The sequence below is a fragment of the Haemaphysalis longicornis genome, unplaced genomic scaffold (genome assembly GCF_048455015.1).
Source record: "Haemaphysalis longicornis isolate Haplotype H1 unplaced genomic scaffold, Haemaphysalis longicornis Haplotype H1 scaffold_10, whole genome shotgun sequence".
NCBI classification, from domain to species: domain Eukaryota; kingdom Metazoa; phylum Arthropoda; class Arachnida; order Ixodida; family Ixodidae; genus Haemaphysalis; species Haemaphysalis longicornis.
Window position 1 is genome coordinate 54,469,103 of NW_027526204.1, and position 15,949 is coordinate 54,485,051.

Below are 15,949 nucleotides of genomic sequence, written 5' to 3' on the forward strand. Positions count from 1 at the left end.
TTTACACCAATCTTCAGACAAGCTTCATACATGTATTCCCTACATGTCTGCCCCATTAAGACTTGTGGATGGCTACCTACCTAAGGCAAACTTGAAGCCTTAAATGATATTCAATGGTGCAGCATTAAATGTGTTGAGACTGAACAGCCATGAATGCTGCCAGTAAATGCTTGACAGGCCTAGGTAAAACTTCGAAATAGGCTCATGCTTGTGCGATTCGCGAAGTGAACGGATGTGGTAAGATGTCGCAAGCTGTTAGTTTGAAATTTAGTGCATGTGCATGGTAGTTACTTTCGTATATCTAACACTTTTGTAAGAAAAAAGGTGCCGCTTAGGCTGCACTAACTTAAGGGGGGACACTGCTCTTAGAAAAACTTTTTAGTTTTTAAGTAAACTGTGAAACTTGTCAGTCTTGCTGCTTTTCCCCCATTGATTTCAAACGTGAAATTATTTTTTTAGTTGGTCCATTAGTTCCAAAGATAATTGAAGTACAGTCTACGCTCGTTACAGCAGATCCGGCAACGGACTTTCGGTTACAACAGACCATTTCTGTTGGTTTGTCTGGTCCCCATGCATTTTAAATGGAGTCCACTCCGCTCATAACGGACCCGGCTAGAGCAGACTATCGGCTCCAACAGACTAAATTTTGGGCGAAAATTGTTTCGACTGAATGTTTATAGCGGACTTCCACGAGGCCGGCACACATCCGATGCACTTTTTCTTTGTTTATTTTGGCAAGAAAACTGATATGTCTGGCAACATTGCTGGCAGCCGGGTCGTTGACGCAGCCAAGCCAAGCAGTGCTAGTGGCTTTTTTGGTGTGTGTGTGCGACCAGCGGCATGAGCGGCAGGGTAGCTGATTTCACTGTCCGATAAATTAAGCGTAATTAACGCTGTCGAACATGGGGAAAAACAGGCCGACATCACTAGAAGTACAGGCCCGTATAAGCAGACGGTCCGCTCTACCGTCAAGAACAAGGCCTTTGCCGATAAACACGACTCCGGTGAGATTGAAAAAAGTGGTGCACTCGGAGGCGAGTCTGCCCTCATCAGTTTTTTTATGTAATAAAAAACTCGGGTTAAATGAAGTTCGGCTTTTATTATTCCCATGCATGCATCGTTCCCGTTCCGTTCGGTGAAAAAGGTAAGAAATGCCTCAAGTAGGGGGGTTGTCCCCATCCATTGTGTGCAATCTGCCGGTACCCGTGCGCAGTCCAACTGGTCTAACTTTAGATTTTACAGCTGTTCGTCATCAGATTATTTCATTACAGCTGCTTCAATGACCAGACTAAAAGCGCTAAAAATCTGGAAGCTGCCTTGAGGGAACGTGAGGCAGCGATCCGATTTGTTTGACGAATGGTTTCGGGAAAACCTGCCTCGTCGTGAGAGGATTTAAAAGAGCCTCGCTAATGCTGATGACCACAACTGATGTTTTATAGGTGGTTAATAATTGCGCATAGTTATATTCTTGCTTTATTTGCTCAGTTCATCATGCGTCTTTACACGCCTGACCGCAAGCTCTAGGCCTTTTCCAAGTGCCGGTTCTAAGCTTTGGAAACGGTGTTTACGCAATTCTTTGCCCTCGAGTAAACACTGCAGAGGTGCTGCAGGCATGTAGAAAGAACAAAGTTGTACTATGCATATGCAATATCGGTCAAAGTACCCCACTTTTGGACTCGTACTTTCCCCCCCCTCAAACCCCCTGTCGGATACTGCATACTTCGGCTACAGTGGACATTTTTTCCGGATTCAGAGGGTCCGTTGTAACGGGTGTACACTGTAATGACCCATTTTCAGAGGAACAATGGAGAAAACTGCATTGGTCATAAAACTGTACCGTAAAAACCTGCGTATAATACGATGTTTTTTTCCCAATTTTACTATGTAAAATTTGTACTGCGTACTATATGTGGAACCAAAAGTTTTCAGCAGAAAATTTGCACTTTCGGTTTCGGTTTCAGCGGAGGGTGCGCCATCTTGCGCTGGCGTCAGCTGGCTGCTGCTTCTCTCAGCCGACGCCATTTCGATTGTTTTGACCACGCCAAGGACCGGCACGTTCACCTCAAGTCTATTACGATGTCGGGTGCACGAAGGCAGTATTCGGCCGCAATTAAAAGAAACTTATTTTATGTGCCGAGACCATCAGGAATTGCCCGCAGGACGGCAGTTCGGTGTCACCGAAGGCAGCATTGGCGGGTGGAGAAAGCAACTGGTGCTTGACTTGATAAAGTCTGTGTTGTGTCGGCGGCCTGGAGCACTGTTGGGGGTTCCCGTCAGTGCTCGTGTTGGACGCCTTTCGCTGCCACCTGGCCAATTCCGTGAAGTTGTTGCGCGAACCCCGCACTGAACTCATTGTCATTCTGAGAGGAATGACATCCCAGGTGCAACCGCTAGACGAAGGCATCAACAAGCCTTTCAAAGACTGCATCAGGTCCTGCTACCAAGAGTGGATGAGGGCAGGAGACCCGTAAGTGACAGCTATCGGATGGCTGACGCGGGCTTCTCCAGCGATGCTTTGTGGCTGGATAGCGGATGCGTGGGCCAGCATCGCAGATGAGCTCGTCAGTCGCTCTTTTAAGAAATGCGGCATCTCGAACGCCCTTGATGGCACTGAGGACCACTTTCTGTGGGAAGACATTTCCGACAATGCGACTTCAGGAGACAGTGGCAGCGAAAACTGACAATCACTGAATGGCAACTGCAGTGCAAAAAAATGTTTTCTGTGCTCTTTACCTCGCATTATATGCGGAAAACACTTTTTTGCTGATTTTGCTGTGCCCGAATTAAACCTCGTATTATACGCGGGTCCGTATTATAGGCGGGTTTTTATGGTAATCTTTACATTTTCCAACTCTATGAATCCTGGTGAGTGCAATAAGGCAATCAGTCTTTTGATGCATTGCTTGGAACCAATTTTACAGCTCATTAAACCTTGGTGGCACCAGTGACAAGGAACCATTTGAGTGCCCATTTCAAACACTGAAGTTTAATGAGCTGTAAAATTAGTTCCAAGTGATGCATCAAAAAACTGATTGTCTTACTGCACTCCCCAGGGTTCATAGTGTTGGAAAATGTAAGGATTACAGTTTCATGGCCAACACAGTGTTGTCTATTGTTCCCCAAAAAATGGTTAATTACCTCTAATTATCCCGGGAACTAATTGCCCAACTAAAAAAATAATTCCGTATTTGAAAGCAGTGTGGAAAAAGCAGTAAGACTGAAAAGCTTCACAGAGCTTACTTAAAAATTAAAATAAATAGTTTTAAGAGCCATGTCCCCCCTTAAGGAAGTCACACATTTGTGCCAAGAAGCTAGCAGTTTCTGCGAACCAAGACTTCTCTTTGTGGCATAGACAGCTTGTGCAGTACGTTTTCTATTCCTAATGACATTTGCAACCAGCATGGGAGCAGGTACTAAACAGGTGCCTTGCACAAATTTTATAAGAAAGATTGGTACACAATTACAGAAATCTCACCTAGCACTGTTGGTGTGCGTGCTCCTAAGCAGGTAAGCACCATGTTTTCACTATTGCTCTTTAGATGTCACATACACTGCATCGCCATCTTTATACGAGCATTTGAATGAGGTGTGGGGATGCATGGGTTTAAAATCACAATTACATAATTAGCTTGAATATATTGCTTCTTTAAATCCGAGGTAAGAATGCCATTGAATGTTTGATCATACACAGAAATATTTAAGCTCTTATTCCAATTCTGGGTTTGATCTGAATTTAACGTCTTCTATATAAAATACAGTGGTAGCTTGTCAATTCGGACTTCAATATTTCAATTTATGAATAATTCGAACTGCACGATTTGGCCCGGTCAAAGCTCCATAAAAGCCTATGTTGAAAGAAGCCTGTTATCCAAACCTCAATAGATTCTGCCACAGATAATTTGAACTACGTGGCACCGCACCGGTGCTTGTGCGCTTGGCACACGTCCAGAGAACCGCACCCTCTGCTTACACACAAGGCTCCGTAGAACGGATAAGGAAGAGGAGAAGGAATAAACTTCATTGCAGAATGAAATTTAAAGGCAGGTGGTGACTTCGGCGGCACGTTCCACCAAGGCTTTCTGAACCCCGGGGTCAGAGCCACCCAACGCCGCTTACCATTGATCAACAGAGGGGAGTATGGGCAAGGGGTTTCGAGGGCATGCCCACATAGCGTGGCAAATGGTGTCGACATCTCCGCAGTGGGGCATAGGGGTGATGGGTACTGATCAGGGTATATGCAACACGGACGGGTATTAGCTTGAAGGAGCCGCCACAAGCTTTCTTCCTTTGTAGAAAGTGAGGAATGGGCTGGGAGGTATTTCTGGCGGAGGAGGCGGTAGTGCGCAGTGATAGCCCCATATGTAATAAGGCTATCTCGAGTGGATTGAGCTCTGTGGTTAGGGGTAACAGAAGGGCCTGCTCGGGCAGCAAGATCTCGAGATGCTGCGTGGGTCGCCTTGCTACCCCCTAAGCCGGTGTGGGCAAGTGTCCACAAGAGCTCCACTGGAGTTTTAGGGGGATTGCGCAGAACTTTAAGAACTTTGGCAGATTTGCACTCTCAGGCAAAGTTCCGCATAGCTGATTGAGAATCGGACAACATGACTTTTGGGGTAGGGCTCTGAAAAAGGGCTAGTGCTGTTTCTGCTTCGTCTGCCTCAGTAGGTAAATGGGTGTGGATGGTGAGAGATGTGAGTAGGATGAGTTAGGACTGTTGATGACCACCAAGGCTTAGGCTTTGTGGTTTCGGTAGCTAATGGCATCCACATAGTGGCTTGTCAAGTTTGGGGGGGTATTTTTCTGCCAAGTAATGAGCGTGTTCTACGAGTGACGTGGTTTGCAGGGTGCACGTTGCGGGGTTGCGGCCGGCTTAGGATACCGTTTCGAATGTAGGGAAAATCGGGGGGGGGGGGGGGGGGAGGGGGGGGGGAGGGGGGCGAAATTAGTGAAGATGGGGATGCAGATGTGTAATTGGCGGAGAATTGTTAGTCCCGCAGGGGATGATGCTAGACAGGAGTATTGATTCATTAGACAGGCCTCAATAAGTTCCTCAGCGGTATTGTGGATACCAAGCCGTTTTATTTTGGCAGTACGAGTGCTGTGAGGACCTGCAGGGGGACTCGGTAGACTTTATGCAACAGGCGCCTATCTCCCACATGATGGATGATTGGAAGATTTGGCAGACTCATTCATTGCGAACTACGTTGATGAGGATACAGTAGTGTGTGTGGTGCGTTGCAGATGAGGGCATCAAATCTCAGGTCAGAAGCGCTGAACCTGTGGTTGCCAATGACAGCAAGAAGGACAAAAACAAAGCATAGTGCAGCTGTCCACTATGAAGTCATGGAAGGATTGAATGCTGCCTGTCTCTTCTTCGGTGTTCAAGAAGCTTGAGATGAGGCTTTCCTCTACATTCGTTTGATAGAGCAAAAAGTGCTGACTGTCGCCTTCATGAACAAAAGGCAGGCCATTCTCACTGGCTTTTTAAAGCACGAAAGTGTTGAAAAGCCCTACTGCTTCCCAACTGCCATGTACTGCCATTATTGTTCACGTTCATTACTTCAAACTGAGATAGTGCTCCTCGCTCTTTGAATTAACAAGCTTTTACTGTGCTGAATAAAAGATAATACAATTAAGGTATTTATGTAAATGAGCAGTGTCCTAGCTCCCATTACACACAATTCTAGTGCCAGTGTAATTTACTTTTGTTCTAACCCAGATTTTCACTCAAAACTTTGAGAGCATTTTACTGGGCACTATAGCTTTTGCACTAGAAAAATGAGGTTGGTCAAAATTTTTCTAATACATACTGAGGATTGTAAAGTAAATTTGTTGATTTTTCCGCAAATATTAATTTGAAGATGCAAATCTTAAAGCAGAAAGCAACATATTGTGCCACCCAGCGGGATTGCAAAGTCTGCTACATGGTTTCATATTTACCAACAAGAGAAGAAAAACATGCTGTTCAAGTTTGTACGTCTGCTGCTAGGCTGTAAGACAGCATTAAAGATATCTACCACACAAGTACCGTATTTTCCGGTGTATAACTTGCGGTTTTTTTCTCATTTTTTTGCGGGTGCGTCTTATAGAACGGTGCGACTTATATATAGAGAAAAACGAAACTGAGGTCGCGAAAGTTCAGAAAAAAAAAACGCAGCAGTAGGCTGTATAACCTTTTACCTTCAGAAAGGGGCGCACTGGACACTACTAAGTTAGCTGCTTTTTCTCTTTCGTAGGGAAAAGGTGAGTAAAAGCTTTTTATTCGGTAAAGCGGAGGCATTTGCTGTCTATTTCTTTGCTTGTGTGCGCGGGCGGGAATGCATCCGCCATGATGTTGCTGTAGGAAGCACAACGCCTTTCAATGCAGTAAGTGGTTTTGTTGTCCTTAAAAGATAAAACCTCCGTTGCATTTTGTCATTTTTGCTATGCCGAGGGCCATGCAATTTTTTGGATGCGTGTCTTGCGCAAACGTGTGATGCCCTGCTTTTTTGATAAGGGTGAAGTGTTGCGGATGGGTCTCGATCGAATAAAGAGAAATGCAGGTGTTGTATTTTTACAGATAAGTTTTTTGAAAAAGGTGAAAATGCCTTAGTAATTATTTTTTTACTTTAAAATGATATATTATGAATAGCGAGTTTCGATTTCTGTTACTTCCGCTTCCGTCACTTCCGCCTGCCGCAGCGTCTTTATTGCGCTTGTTGTCCTTCGCACGTGTAGCCGTGTAGTGCATCTATGCGTGCGTCGTTCGCCCAGCCTTGTCGTCGCGTGTCAAGCAAATTCGGCGAAGTTACGACGCAAAATTCAAACTGCGTGCAGTTGAATTTGCAGTTGAGCATGGAAACCGCGCAGCAGGGAGGCAATTTGAAGTAAGTGAGAAACTGATCCGGGACTGGCACAAAGCATCCCCTGCGCTCCGGACAATGAAGTCGACCAAGAAGGCGAACCGCGGCAAGAAGGCACGCTGGCCGGAACTCCAGAGATGTCTGCGCACATGGGTACTGCAACAACGAGCCGAAGGAAGGGGGCTGAACACAGTGCAGCTGCGCCTGAAGGCGAAGACTATCGCTACCGAGACCAATGCTGTGGGCTTCAACGGAGGCCCGTCGTGGTGCTTCTGCGAAATCAGCTGGTGATGAGAGCACGGACGACAGTCAGCCAGAAACTGCCTGACGACTTCCAGGCACAGCTCGACAACTTCAGCTCATTCGTGAGAGAGGAATTTGAGAAGAAAAATATCAGCGCGAGCCACATCGTCAAAATGGACAAGGTACCGTTGACATTCGACACTCTGCTTGGAAGAAGCGTCGCTGAAAAAGGCGAAAAAACTGTAACTGTCAGGAGAACAGGCCATGAGAAGGCCCACTTCACGGTTGTTCTCGCCTGTTGCGCGGACGGCACAAGGCTGCCTCCCATGCTAATTTTTAAGCACAAATCGTTGCCGAAGGCAGTGTTTCCTCCTGGTGTGGTCGTTCAGGCGAACACAAAGGGATGGATGGATGAAGAAATGATGGGTGTGTGGCTTGACCGCTGTTTCACGTGACGGCCGGACGGATTTTTTCACGCAAAGCCAGGAATGCTCGTGATGGACAGCATGCGGGCACACATCACCGATGCCACCAAGAGAAAGATAAGTGCAAAGAACTGCATTCCAGTTATCATACCCGGTGGTATGACAAAAATGCTTCAGCCTCTCGACATTTCTGTAAACCGCAGTTTTAAGGCAGTCCTGCGGCGTTTGTGGGAGGCCTGGATGACCGAGGGCGAGCATAGCTTCACAAAAACGGGGCGCATGAGGCGCGCGGACTATGGAGAAGTGGCTGAATGGGTTAGCAAAGCGTGGAACTCGATTTCTCCAAGAACAATCATCGCAGGATTTCGCAAGGCTGGGTTGATCCCGCACGCGGCTGGTATTGGTGGAAAGCTGGATACCACCAGCGAGTCGGAAGACGACAGTGATGCGCCAGCGGAACTTCAGCCTGAAGTAGCTGCACTGTTTGTCAGCGATTCGGAGGAAGACAGTTTTGATGGATTCGAGTAAACGGCATCAGGTACACTTCCATTACCTTTGAGTGAATAAAGTGAATGCTGAGTGAATAAAGTAGTTTTAAAAAATGTTGTCTACATGGTTGGAGGCACTTGCAAGCCGGTCTTGGTCTAACTTTGCCCAGTGCTAGCATGGGATGCAGGCATGGTGGCGGCAGCGTTTTTTACGATTTTCCTCGCAGCCGGATACTCAATCAGCTTAATAAATTAACGAGTGCGCCTAGTATACCGGTGCGTCTTATACACCGGTGCGACTTATGTTTTTTTTTTTTTCGGTAAATCTGCCGTTTTGGGAGGGGGGGGGTGCGACTTATACAAAGGTGCGACCTATAGACCGGAAAACACGGTACTTACCCTGTTTTCATGCTATTTCAGCCCGCCTTCAAAACCTTTCCTCGCAGGTCACGGTTATCAACATTCCCTTTTGTTAACCCACAGCTTTTACAAGTATGCTTGGAATCTGCTAAATTTAGCCCTCCAGATGTGTCATCAAAGCTGTTGCAGCAAATAAGTGGGGAGTTAGATGAAACACAAGGACCACTTTCATGCCCACTTTTCTAAAAAAACTAATTAAATTGACCAAAAAAACTCAGTGGCCTTCGTATGTTATGCTTGAGTCATTACAAAACTTATTAAATTGACCAAAGAAACTCTGAAGGTAGCTTCTGCATTCCACGCTTGAGTCTGGTACTGCAATAAAACTGCTTATATTCACTTCAGTGTCATGTTTTATTCCAGACATAAAAAAATTATCATCGCTTAGGAATACCACTTAGTGCTAACATTAACAGTTTAAATGTATGTGATGGCAAAAATTGGTGTCTTGTGTTGACTGCTCTATACCGGAATGTTTACACAGGAAAAAAAAACAAATCCTAACCTGCAAATTCCTCTTCTGTTTGGGAGCTCGTGCTGTTGAGGCACATGAGAGCACACTGCATACCTGAGAAAAAATTGACACATATTCGTTAGTTAATACAGACCAGAGGTTAGAATATAAGCAAGAAAACCGAATAGAACAGACTAAAGTAGAAAATAGAATACCTACCCATGGCACTAAGGGTAATGGCGGCCTGTGTTCCTTGACTGCTGCAGGACACATCCCGGTAGTGAGCTGCATCTGTAGGCACTGCCATGACGAAGTTCTCAGGCATCAACGTTACTGCAAGTGGCATGCTTTCTGTTGGCATCTTCTGAAGGCAAAAAACAGTCACCAGCAAAACTGTAAACAATCACACAAATAATTGAATGTGGGGCGTAACGCACGGAAGCTACACCTAGGCTACGAGGTGTGCCATAGTGGTGGGCTCTGGATTAATGTTGGCCATCTGGGGATCTGTAGTGTGCACCAAAACATAAAGACAAACAGGCGTTTACTATTTTCAACTTCTTTTGAGCAGCAGCCACCGTGGCTGGAATCGAACCCATGTGCTTGGGCACAGCAGCACATCTTGGTGCTGAGCCACCATGGCAGGTTCGCACAATTAAGAAATAGGGCTGACAGTTAGCCGTTTCTTAGTTCTCCTCTTTGGCAGAAAACATTATCCAGACACTTTTACTGCCAAACGTATCTACTGCCACCAGATAAGTGGTTAAACAGAGTGTTGCTATGCACAGCTTCTTAAGCAAACATTCCGCATCGTAATGGTGACCTTTTTTGCTCTTCCATTCTAAAAACAGTTACAAATAGAAACACCTACCACCTTCGATAGCTAGCATGACTGATGTCTTTTTTAAGAGGTTCACCCTTCCAAAGGTTGGGATATTGCGTGCGGATAAAACTGCGAATGGGACCACCACTACACAATATCACAAAAGCAAACCTAGAACTGCGAAATTGCCGGAACACAACAACACATGCTTCTTTGCACATCACATAACCATGCTAATTGACGGTGTCACTTGTGCAAACACACTTTGAGTCTTTTCCATGTCACCATTTCTGCACCGCCTGGCTGTGATAATGCAGCCGCATCAGGCTATATAGGCCCACACATTATTGCGAATAAACGCTCTTCCTCTTGTTTTAACGTGTGGTTGTTACTGGATGCCGGAAATAAATGAGTTCCTTTTTTGACAGTGCCAGTAAGGAATGATTGTTATCGTTGACATGGTTGGAAGATTTCCCTATCTGTTCGGAAATGGAAGCTGCACACTACAATTCCATGGTTAATTGTTTAAAGCCTTACGAAACCGAATGACATTAGTTGGGCGGGCTGTGTTACACCCAAAATGCTAAGGCATGAAATATGTTAGGCATGATGGTGATAATTTCCAAATAGAGAAATGCACTGATATTTCAAAAGTTTTTAACATGGACAACAACGTCTTTGAAAGGTTACAAATTTTTTTTGTGAAAGAAAACGTTATAAGAACTAGTGTTTTCTAAAAAATGGTGTGAGCTGTTTCTAAGAGCAGCTGGCTTCGCCCTCCAGCAGTGGCCAAATAAAAAAAAATTCAAACGAGTAATATGACGTTCTGCCTTTTGCCACTGTTTTAGCGAACTTTTTCTTCAAAAATTCGCCACCAAGAGGGCAAAAGAAATAATCTCACTTTGAAGTTGACCTACGTTTCCTCTGGTGCCGAGAGTTTTGTTGGTTTCATTTGGTGCTCCTTGCGTTCGAGAGTAGGCACATTTTAAGGCGTTTGAGGTGGCGATTGAGTTGTGCGGACCTCCTTAAAGGAGTACTGACACGAAATTTCAAAGCTGAGATAACTATGTAAAACGCTTCCTTTTTATCAGGAGATATCTCCCAGCAAGCTTCAACAGCAACCGTTCAGGGAAACATATTTAAAATCCATTTTAATCTTCGCCCGCACGAGAAAGCCCAGAGCGGGCCGACGTGACATCATCTGCTACGTGCCCCAAACTGCCGACGTCGGGGCTCCCGTGACGAAGCCGACGCGCTGGCTGTGGTTGGCGCGCGCTGCTCGGGCGTGTGTACACGTCATGGTTTTGGGACTGACATCATGCTGCCCGGGCCTGTGGTGACGGCGAAAACCTCGGCCGGTCTGGGCGCGCGCGTGCGCTAGGTCGCGCGCGCTTCCAGAGAGGCAGCGATACGGCAAGAATGGTGACGCCATGTGATACATGCTGTCATGGCGGCCGCTCGGCGTTTTTTTGTTGAAACCGAAACTGGCACGAATAAACGACGCCGTAAATGAATGATTACGCCGCGCTCGACCGTCTAATCTGTCATTCTATGATTAGTGGGCTGGTAGGCACGCATAGCAGCGAAAAAAACGTAACATAAAAATTTCGTGTCAGTACTCCTTTAAAGGGGCCATGCAGACAAAGTGCAAGTTTGTTTCATTCTAAAGATTTCCTGGTTTAGAGTTCCCCCAGTGCTTTATCAGCAAGCAAACGATGCCGCATTCACTGACAAATTCATCAATTTAGGTTAAAATTTTAATTCTCCCACCAAATCGTATTTTCGCGTCATCTGCCATGAAGTTGCAGGAGGCATTCAAACGAACTTTCAGTGCATCACTAGGCTCTGCAGCCTTGCTTGCCATCAGTCCTCCCAGATGGCGCTACTATACTTAGCCGCGGACCGTTGGCTGCTGTTGCTTTGTTTTAAATGCAGAGCATTTCTTAGCCTCGCCTGTTCCTGCGTTGGACGGTGTCAACAGTTCCGCGTCCGCAGCAAGTGCGCCTCTCCTTCCCTCCTCTTTCTCAACAGCAGCTGGCGCGCGCATGCGTCGTAGTCAGCCCGTTCGCTCCGTCACGGTCTCGGCGTAACAGGTGCGTGATAGCAGCGCGGTGGGGCGTGGAAGGGCGCGCGCTGCTTGCGCATCCGTGCTCTCCCCCCCGTACTGTTCTCCCTCTACTGCGCGCGCTGCAAATATAGCGGCTAGCGGTGGCTCGTGTTTCAGTCACTGCGTTGCTCCTTCCTTCCTTGGTTGACGCTCGTGCCCACGTTTACTCGTGTCTGCTACTCCAGCATCACGGAAGAAGCGATGGAAGCAACACTGCCTTCAATCAGTACTGAGGCCCCAATGCTTTACTCGTGTTCCCCTCGCGGGAAGGCGCGGGAATTTTTTTTTTGACCATGTTTGCACCTGGCTTGTTTTTGTTGAGGTAGAAAGTGATCGTTTCGGGAAACACGGGTATGCAGGACAGACATAGACATGGTGATGCAGGACAACGTCACTTACGCCTATCCGCCAGTGTTGTCCAAGACAACTCCAAAGCGGCGGACTGCTGTGCAGCTAAAGCAAGCATAATGTGCCCAGTACCAACAGCAGTCAAACTGGTACTTCTATGTTTCCATGTACTTTTGTAACTTTCATTGTTTACCCCACCGTTCTTACTGCTGTAAGGAGAATATGCATTATATTTAACCGCAAATAGCTCGTTCGGCAAGCTTATAAGCTCTGTCGAATTTGCGTTTGGTTTTGCTGGCCTCAGCCAATCGCACGTGCAGCTGGGCTTATGACCTCATAGGTTCTGTCGTGGGACATGGGCTAGTGTGTCAAATGGCCATTCCCTTTTTTCCCAATTATATAGCTTATTTGAGCGAAGTGTGCGTTAAAGTGGTGTCAGTATGATTCTAACGAGGCATTATTTTTAATGAACCAAACTTGTGTTTTGTCTTTATGACCCTTTTAAGACAAAAATAACAATAGTGCGAAGGCATTAGATCTTTGCGTATAGCGGCGAATTAATACAATTAAATCTTGACGCCTTAAGCATTAACCACATTTGTCGGGAACGTGTGGCACGGGTATAATATCTAATATCTAGCCCTGTCTCGTCGGCATTCCTCTCCTGCATTCTGGTCTCTCCACTCTCTCTCTCTCTCTTAAAAACGTTCTGCTCTGATAAACCATGACCGAAACTGCGGCGTAAGAATGCTGCTGTAATATGTAACCCGGACTGGCAGTAAACCATACTGAAAACCACTGCAGCCGAAGGATGACCAAGGGAGCACACCTCCGTACGTGACGGGAAGGGAGCCAATCCATACGTGAACAAAGGTTCGGGACAGACCGCTGGGTGGGACACTCGACGAACACCACGGGCGAAGTGAGACAAACCTTATCGGAAGACAAGGCTTCTCTATGCTGAGAGGTCCACAGAGATGTTTTCTCAGTAGGTCACGAGATTCCCCGGCTATCTTGACAGACACGGACACACACACACACAGCGTTCGACCGCGCGCCGTCAGGCACTACTGCGGGCCACTTCTCCGCACTGCGAGTTTCCGCGCAGACGACTTTTACGCACGCATGATCACAATAGTGAAAATAGAGCCCACAAAAGAATGCACGGTAGAACATCGCGAACACATTACAGCACGAGGGATGTGCACTGTTTTAGGTCCAGAAAGAGGTCTAGTGTGGAGTGCGGTTTCAACGCTCGGTAGATTGCCCAGCGGGAGCAACGGCGCTGCCAGCGTATGCTCAAGTGACGCCTGACGGTTCTTTAACGACACGGTAAGAGCGACGTCTACTTGCACGCCCGCGGGTCATATCGTCGAGCATACTCAAGCGTAGAGTTTTGTTTTATACACTGAATTCAAGCGCCGCCGGTGTCCCCTTCCTGCGTCTGTACCCTCCCCGCAAGCAGTGACTAACGTAGAAAGTTGGACTGGTTGGTATCTCGTTCAACAAAGCAGGGGCCCCAAACTGTTGCGTACAAGCTGAGCTACTAGCGCTTTCCCGTCCGAGAGTCTGGACAGGCGCACACAATGTTCAGTCAGCGCGCTATGAGCCTCTGGCATTCAGCACCATGCAGATTTAAAATAGAGCACAAGACAACAAGACGTACCATGAAACGATCGACCACGAGAACGACGACAGCATAGACCGGACCACCGGACCGGCTAGAAGGCCGAAAGAAATCCTTGGGTCACGTGATCAAAACGTGACGTCACTGTACTTATTTACCATAGACGATTGACGAGCGCAAAATCAAGCGCGCTCAAACTTGCCTCGTTCGACAAATATCTGGATAGATAAGAGCGAAAACGTGGCGCGAAACCGGCGAAACCATGCAGCACAATTTGGGAATTCACGGCAAGGTAAATATAAATGGTAGCGAAGGCTCGTGCGAAAAGCGGTTCAGAACCTATTGCCAGCAACATCAGCATGGGGGCTTATGGGAGTAGCGATTGAAGCGCGACTAGGTGAGGAGGGAACAAACACTAGTAACAAAAAACCAAGTTTTATTCAACAATAAAGCAACATTTATATTTTACGAACTGTATTTATTTCTGAATCACATTTATTTAGTCACAGTATGCAAAGAACTTATGAAAATGTTGTTCATTCTTAAAAACCTTTTTTGTAGCGCCCTCTGAAGAATGGCACATGTCATTTTTCTGTGATGCAGTCATTGTAGTGTTCGGAAAGGAGCACCTAAAGTTCGTCTGCTAGGAAACGCCCCTCGCGTGTTTTGGTGGTGCGCATTTGCATTCGTTCTTCCTTGTTAATTTAGTGTGCCCTTAATTTTTGCTGTGCGTGGAGTTGCGAGGTGCGTCGTATCGTGGGTGAACACGTTTAGTACCGTGCCCGGCGGGCACGGTGAACTACGGGACGATGCTGCCAACGGTTGGAGCGGAGCGCTTTCCTCGGTACCTACGGAAACGATGTGCTGTACAAGGTTTCAACAGCAACTCCCGTACGCCTGGCGTTTCACTGCACCATTTTCCTCTCTTTTTCACAGGTAACGCGAAAATATGGTACTGTTAATACGTGCACGGGGGTTGTGTAAGGGGACGTGGTGGTGCTTCGAAAAATAGTGGGTCTAAAGCTTTGTTATGTCACAGTTACCTCTTGATTTCACCTCAGGTTGCATCGGAGCAAGTGGTGTCAATTACTCTAGGACTTCTCAGCGTATTCACACTTGAATTCAAATGATTCACTTTAATTGTCGATCTCAGTGCCTTCTTTATTGCATTACAATGCTTGTAGTGATCGTTGCTTCCCGCAAGCATTATTCCCATCGCAGTACTGTGTTGTGCTGCTCCGTGCTGCCCTGCTGCCAGATCTTTCCTGCTTTTTTTTACTTATCTGTTGCGACACTTGCCTAAACCATGCAACCATAAAATTGCCGGCGTGAATCTTGGGTGAAGTTCTGAAAAACCCATGTCTACTTGATAAGACACCGGGACAGCTGCGGTGTGCTCGCTTCACTTTCGTGAATCCGCATTACTGCGGCCTGATTTTCTGCGTCAAGATGCAGTGCCTAGTTCTTTTCACTTGTTTCGAAGTAGTTCTGCTGTTGAGGCTTTCATTGCTCATAATGCTATGTGTTACGGGTAAAGTCAATTTTTTGGCTCGTAAAAAAATCATATGCATGTAGTTTCCACGAACATTTTGTACTTATTGTATACGTGCTGATTTTGTACACTGTGTTAAAGTTGTTTTATGTTTATGCTGGAATAAAATTCAAATATCTTGGTTATAGCTTGACTATGCGTTATTTCTTGTCTTAGAACTGAAGCACACAAACCGAGCAAGCATTTTATAACATTGATCTATACTTAAGGCACGCACGCAACCTGCGTATGTGCGACGCAATTAAACAGCCCAGTAGTGGCGTTGGTAGAAATTTGTATCGGGGTGAGGAGTGGGCACATTTTTGGTATGAAGGGGGGGGGGGGAGGGGGGAGGGGAGAGTGGTTGAGTGTCATTTTGTGGTCTGCATCCTATGGCAGAAAAAAAAATTCCGGTCGGGGGTGTACGTGCCCGGTTCCCGGTTTGCCACCCACTGCAATCAAAATAAACAACTGATTGCTTTTGTACAGCAGTTGAGGACATGAATACAGAATAAAGTTTCAGAGATAATGCAAGATGTTTTCAGCAACGCCGAGGTTGATCATACGACAGTATACTTAAGTACGTTTCTGTAGTCACAAGTCTGTACTAGTTAGGCTGGCGTTGACTGGAAGCACACACGCCA

The 15,949-nt window shown here is 46.5% G+C and overlaps 1 protein-coding gene across 11 annotated transcripts in view; it reads right to left on the bottom strand.

Moving 5' to 3' along the window:
- Window positions 1-15,949, bottom strand: part of LOC144158541 (uncharacterized) — a 92,586-nt gene that overhangs the window by 14,808 nt on the left and 61,829 nt on the right. For 3 of the 11 annotated variants that reach the window (XM_077689480.1, XM_077689479.1, XM_077689491.1), the window contains exons 2-3: window positions 9,089-9,233; window positions 8,921-8,983 (exon numbers count right to left, since the gene is read on the bottom strand). In XM_077689480.1, the coding sequence (XP_077545606.1) occupies window positions 8,921-8,983; window positions 9,089-9,233 (208 nt within the window). Of the gene's footprint in view, window positions 1-851; window positions 2,625-8,920; window positions 8,984-9,088; window positions 9,234-12,976; window positions 13,735-13,813; window positions 14,058-15,949 lie in introns of those variants that run through there. The other 8 variants (XM_077689493.1, XM_077689484.1, XM_077689488.1 and 5 more) reach the window with 8 other exon arrangements.